The sequence below is a fragment of the Sceloporus occidentalis genome, unplaced genomic scaffold, assembly GCF_023333645.1.
Source record: "Sceloporus occidentalis isolate IW3139 unplaced genomic scaffold, rSceOcc1.0.p SCAF_35, whole genome shotgun sequence".
Taxonomy (NCBI): Eukaryota; Metazoa; Chordata; class Lepidosauria; order Squamata; family Phrynosomatidae; genus Sceloporus; species Sceloporus occidentalis.
Window position 1 is genome coordinate 10,688,198 of NW_028317015.1, and position 6,597 is coordinate 10,694,794.

The 6,597-nt window shown below is 44.7% G+C and overlaps 1 protein-coding gene across 1 annotated transcript in view; it reads left to right on the top strand.

Moving 5' to 3' along the window:
- Positions 1-6,347, top strand: part of LOC149298090 (oligoribonuclease, mitochondrial-like) — a 41,914-nt gene extending 35,567 nt beyond the window's left edge. The window contains exons 6-7 of the mRNA XM_089487978.1: positions 4,738-4,791; positions 6,212-6,347. Of these exons, the coding sequence (XP_089344104.1) occupies positions 4,738-4,791; positions 6,212-6,347 (190 nt within the window). The remainder of the gene's footprint in view (positions 1-4,737; positions 4,792-6,211) is intronic.
- Positions 6,348-6,597: the final 250 nt, after the last annotated feature.

Sequence of the window (6,597 nt, forward strand, 5' to 3'; positions counted from 1 at the left end):
CGACCCAAAATAAAGCCGACCTGGTCGTTTTTGATCAGGGAAGGGAGCAACATATTCAAACGGTTAGCCAGCAATTTTGCATACAATTTAGTATCCGTATTCAATAAAGAAATCAGCCGATAGTTCGCACACATTGTTGGGGATTTTCCAGGCTTAGGGATAGTAACCACGGAAGCCTCAGACATCTCCTGCGGAAAATGCTGGGTACTCATGAAATTGGAAAAGAGAGCACCGAGGCGGGGAGCAACAATATCTTTGAAAGTCCGATAATAAGTATTCGAGAAACCATCTGGTCCCGGGGCTTTATGGGCCCTGAGGCCGGCAATGGTGCTTTCAATTTCCTCAGTAGAAGGCGGTTTAACCAGAGTATCCCACTGGGGAGGCAGGAGGCTTAGGGATAGGTAGCGAGTCGAAAAACGCAGATATGTCGACGGAGCGAGGGTGAGGAAGGTCAGATTGTAGAGGAAGGTTGTAGAGCGATGCAGAATAGTCCGCAAATTTATCCGCAATCTCTTTAGGATTGAAAATCTTGTGTCCGTGTGAGTCAACCAAATGATGGGGAGAACTCTGAGATTCCTGAATCCGGAGGCGACGTGCGAGAAGGGAATCGGCCTTGTTGCCCTTCATATAATAGGTGAGATGTAGCCGACGGAGGGCAAATTCTGTACGCTGGAGTTGGAGCTTGTGTAGTTCCGACTTAACGTCCCGGAGCTGTGCATACGTATCAGCAGACCATGACGCCTTGTTGGAAAGCTCCAGAGCGGTAAGACGAGTAGTGAGGTCAGTCAGGGTACGCAAACGTTGTCTCTTCAATCTAGCAGCAATTTTAATTAAGTGACCTCTGATGACTGCTTTGTGAGCAAGCCATAGTGTGGACGGGGAAATATCAGGGGTATCATTGTCCTGAAAGTACTGTGTGAGTGCAGTAGCGATCTCCGCACGAACATCAGCCTGGTGCAGTAAACTTTCATTGAGGTGCCATCTGGCTGACGGAGCCGCTCCAAAGCCCTTGGTGATGGAAATCGACACAGGGGCATGGTCAGACCACGTAATATGTCCAATGTCAGCCGCTTGTACATCCTGCAAGGTAAGCTTGTCAACAAGGAGCATGTCAATCCTGGAGTAGCTGGAGTGGACTGTGGAATAGAATGAATAATCCCTATCCATAGGGTGGAGGATACGCCAGGAATCGAAAAGGGAATGTTGGTGAAGCAATTGCTCAAACTTGGACCCTTGGGCAATCAGCGATTTCAGATACTTGGAGGATAAACGATCCGAGGAATCTTGACTAGGGGCTGAAATTAAATTGAAATCTCCCCCCACAATCACTCTGCCATGCCGCACATCATGTAACTTAGCAAGAACTTTATCCAAAAACGGTAATTGCCCTGTGTTAGGGGCGTAAAGGTTCAGCAGTGTGTAAGGGACGCCATCAATACAACCTTGCAGGATCAGAAAACGGCCCTGAGGGTCACAGGTCTGAGAGTGTAACTGAAAATTCACCTTGCTACTAAGAAGGATAGCTACCCTCCTTGTCTTGCCCGGAGCCCTAGCATGAAATTCCAAAGGATACAATTTATACGCTAACAGGCGATGATTGGATTTGGACAGGTGAGTTTCCTGAATCATCACCACGTCTGCCCGCTGTGATTTGAGTTCATGAAATAGCATATGACGCTTGTGGCGTATTTAAGCCCCTAACATTGAGAGAGAGGACCCTGAACGGCATGTGGACAGCCGACGTACGACAAAAAAAAAAAAAGGAAGAAAGACAGGCAGGAAAGAAAGAAATGAGCAGCCAGAGACTATATGAGAAAACCAATTACTGTAGGTATTAAGTAATCGCACAATGAGAGAAAGCATAAAACAGAACACCCACCAGAGAGTGTTACCATGAGGGGGAGAAAACAAGAAAACAGCAATTCCCAGGAACTGCTGACACGCTCGCATTATAACATAATGACGTCAGAACACCGAGGCAAAACCCATAGCACTAACACGTAACAGCACAGAAGTACAATGTAGTGTAAAATACAGTGAAGACCCTTGTCAGAGGTGGAGCGCACATATAAAATAGGAACGAAACAAGCAGTACCATAATACCCGGCACAAGGCCGAGTTACCGGTCAGTGAGGGAAGGTAGAAATACGACGAGCAAAATGTATGGGAAAAACAGAAAAAGTGTGTGCGTGTGTGTAATCAAACCATGCGAAAGCTGCAACGAACGAGCAGCAAAAGGATCCGTGATGAGAAAAAAAAAAATAAAATAAAATACTGTGAACTCCCCAAAAATAAAAGTAAATGAGGAGGGCAACGGCCCATCCAGGCTCACCAACCCTGCAACTGAAACAGGACGGCATCGGGTCGCCAGAAGGAAGACGCGCCCCGTCCTTAGTCAGGAGAGGCTACCCGCATAGCGTCCACAGACAAAACTCCCCGAAACGGTGAGGGAGTGAAACAGGATCGCTGGAATCGCTGCTGGGCTTCAGGAAGACACCGGTGGGGTCGCCGAAGGCAACGCAGAGGGCCTCTCTGGATCCTTAGTGTGTGTGCGTGAGTAGTGTTGTCGCGTCGTCCTCTGCCGGCTGGGTTTAGGAGGTTCATCCGCCGTAGGGGGTCTAGGAGGGACGGAAGCAGGGTCTCGATGGCTCAAGACGTCCTCGTCGTCCTGGCCTAGATTCCAGCGCTGGAGGAGGTGTAGGCCCTCCAAAGGCAGCTTGGCTACATGCAGGACACCATTCCGGGAAATCAGCAGCTTGGTGGGGAAGCCCCATCTGTAGGGAATATGGTTGGACCCGAGCGCCAAAGTGATTGGAGCAAAGGAGCGTCGCCGAGTCAGAGTCTCGGAGGATAAATCGGCAAAGAGTTGAACTTGGGTGTACGGTGCAGGAAACGGTGAGAGCCGGCGGGCTTGGTGCATAATAGCTTCTTTGGTGGAGTAATAGTGAAGTCGCAGAATCACATCCCTGGACACAGTCGACGGGAGAGATTTCAGTTTTGGAATCTTATGGATCCTGTCTATACGAAGCTCTGGAACCGGGGTATCAGGTAAGAGAGTAAGGAAGAACTCACGGGCGTAATCCGCTAATTCACCATCCGGTACATCCTCCAAAACGCCACGAAGCTGCAGATTGTTCCGACGGGAGCGATCCTCCAAGTCGGCCAGCTTGGAGAGCAATGTGTCATATTTGTCTTCCAGCATGTTGTGACGGTCGACCAGTTCATTAAAGGTTGAAGTAAAGTCTTCAAATTTGTGTTCCATGTGCTCCGTGCGCGTGCCTAGCTGGGCCAGGTCTTGCTTGAGATCGGTGAGCATGCCCTTTATGGCATCCGTCATTGAGGATTGCATGGAGTCCAACATGCTGCGTAGGATCACTGAAGTCACTGGCGCCGCAGGGTCGAGGCCCAATTCGTCCTCATCTGGAGCGTTTGCCTGAGGCGTGAAAGAAGGCTCTCCGCCATCTTGGGGCCTATCACTGTGCCGGGCATCCTTGGTGAAGTAATGGGGTAGCTTGTGTGGGGTCTTCTTATGGTGTCTGGCAGACATCCCACCTGTCTCAGGAGTGCCGAGATAGAAAGCTGGCAGGTAAAAACCCGGTGTTCAAGCTGTTTTAGCCGGTTTTATGCTCGCGTGTTGGCAGAGCTACACACTCACGCGTCCATGTAGCTCCGTTGCCAGGCCACGCCCCCCAAAAAATATTTTTTAAGTGAACATATCAATAAGTGAGGTAGACTACTAGCTTGAATCTTAAAGCAAAAGAATAAGGCAAGCCTATAGCCAAAAAATATGCACCGCTACCGGGGACATATCCCACAGAGCTTTATATCATGCTCCTGGACAATAGCAGTGTATTATAGTACATTTCTGAGGGGAAATTCTGGTTTATTAGAGCTGCATAACTTAAAACTAAATTAACCCCTTGGCAACAGATGACGTGACCGGCATGTCACAGAAGAACATCCTGTTGGCGACAATTGATATGCCTGGCACGTCATAACTTTAAATGGGTGTAGAAAGCAATCTGTGAGAGTCTCCCAAACAATCAAGGCATTTAGCAACACCGAAATCTGCAGCAGGGGCCCATCTGATTGCTCCAAGGAGCTTCAACATGTGCCATATTAAATATGGCTTTGGAGCCTGTTTAAAAGAAGTTAGCTCACTTTAATAGGTGCTGCTGAAATACCTCGATGTAGGGGAAAAACACACAAATTTAAGAAGTTTGTGTTTTTTTACATGGTTGCTATCCTTCCCTGATGTTGCCTGTGAGTTACCTTGCATGAACACTTCTGTGGAGCGGTCAAAGGCTCATTGGGGCTCTTCCTCACTGTTGCTGGTCTGCCCAGACCTCTAGGCAAACAAACACAGAAAAGAATCCCAGCACTCCAAACAGCTTCCAATCATTAGGTTACTTTATTCAGAAAAAGCAAAACAAAAAAGCAACGTTTCAGCCAGGGCCTTTGTCAAGCTCTAGTCTGGGAGTTGAGTGCTGAACCATTTTTTCTTTTTTAACAGACCTCTAGGCAGACCGCACCAGCCATATTTAGCGAAAGACATGCGTTAACCTCTAAAATGCTCCAATTGCGGCATTGATGGATTAACACGGCAGTGGGGCAGTGTTGGTGGTTTTGTCACAGGTTTTAAATTATCTCTTTGGGGAGATTTGTCTTTTAAGGCCAGCTGTAGATCATATAAAACTTTTTTGTTTATTTGTCTTATGAAATACCTTTTTATTTTAGGCGTTGGTATTCTGAAGAATATGTGCTGGCACCAAAGAAAACAGGATCCCATAGGTATGCTATCTGTTACTCTATGGTTGGTAATGCCTGAAAGTGTCCAGTTGCCTAGCGTTTGTGTAGTCTTGTTGCAGATGTTCGGCCAGCCAGCACTAGAACTGATTTGAGATTAGTATATCATGTCCAGGGAGATGTATTTAGCCGAGATTTAACACATCTCCTGCATGTAACGAAGTTGAATACGACAACCATGGAGCGCATATACCATAGGGAGAAACAAAAAACAACACCAATAGTGTAAGTCTATAAAACACTTTTATTTTGTTTGACTGCAAATACATGTAAAAATAGATTTTTTTCTCCTGAAGAAGCCAGTGCATAACTGGCGAAACGCGTTGAGAATGAACATTACCTTGAGAGAGTATCCTTAACAGTGGACTTGGGACTTTTGTTACACCTTGCGCTTTCGCAAACTATTATATATAGCTGTGCCCGACACAACTGTAAGTGTATCCAGACTTCCCTTACCTCAGATCTGTGAAGATACTGCACCATTTGTGGTCTTTTCTGTTTTTATAGATTTTAGAAGATATTAAAATTCTGCAAACCACCCTACTGAACCCTGATGAGCTTGATTTGTTCAACTAGTTTGTGAGTGGATCTTACACCCCTTTTTTATTTTCATTTTTATAATCATATTACACTATTGGTGTTGTTTTTTGTTTCTCCCTATGTATATGCGCTCCATGGTTGTCGTATTGTATTTCTGAGCATCTTGAGGAAGAGTGTCATTGGAGGCTGCTATCTTGGGGAGTATTCATTAATATTATTACTATTATATATATATATTGTTTTACACCTTCACACGTGGAATTTGGATTGTTGTTTTGGTCTATATGTAACGAAGTTGAGAGAGAGGCAATACAAATGAGGGGACTCTACAGAATCCCCCCCCCCCCCATACATTTACAAAAGGAACACCATGAAAATGTAAAGGGATCACTCGGGTATCATGTGCATTGAAGTGGAATGTTCTTTTAACAATGAATTTTTATTTGGCGCCATATTTATATATTTCACAAATCATTTAGTGTGAACTATATAGCAATGGAAAATGTCAAAACTGATCGGTTCCACCTTTTTTTTTATTCTTTTTTTTATTTTTATGAATTACACATGCCTAGTGTAGCTGAACATTTCCACCAAAACAAGAAGAAAAAAAAACTTCAACAAAGATCAAACCAGAAACTGCAATAACAACTGTTAACAGTAATATACTGTAAACAAAACAAATTTTTTAATTTGTATTTACTCATCCCTAAATCTAATTTTCCACAGTGGTGTACTTAGGAGGGGCGAGGGGTGGTCCACACAGGGTGTCACTCATCAGAGGGGAGCCACACTGGTTACGTGACAGCTCCCTTGCCCTTTCCCTCCTTCCTTCCTTCCTTCACTCACTTTTTTTGTTTTTTTACAGGGCACTGGATGATATTAAAGAGAGCATAAATGAGCTGAAATTTTATAAGGAGACTATTTTCAAGCAAAACGTTGATGAGAACAAAAGAAAATTATCAGAAAATGGTGATGTTCCCAAGGAGTCTGTGACAGACTGACACAAAGACAATTTATACACTAGTGGCTTTGATATGGTTGGATGTTCTGTACAAGAATATCAGGAAAATGGTTATGAACATGAAAACACAGGCCTACGTTTTAAACACAAACCTTTTATTACACATTTTCCTCAGCATATTTAAAGCAGTTTCCAGAAAAAACCTGATTTAGCGTGTTTGTGTGTATATGTGTGTGTGTGTTTAATAAGGCTGAAAATAAAACCCAAATAATAATGCTTTCAATTTTCAA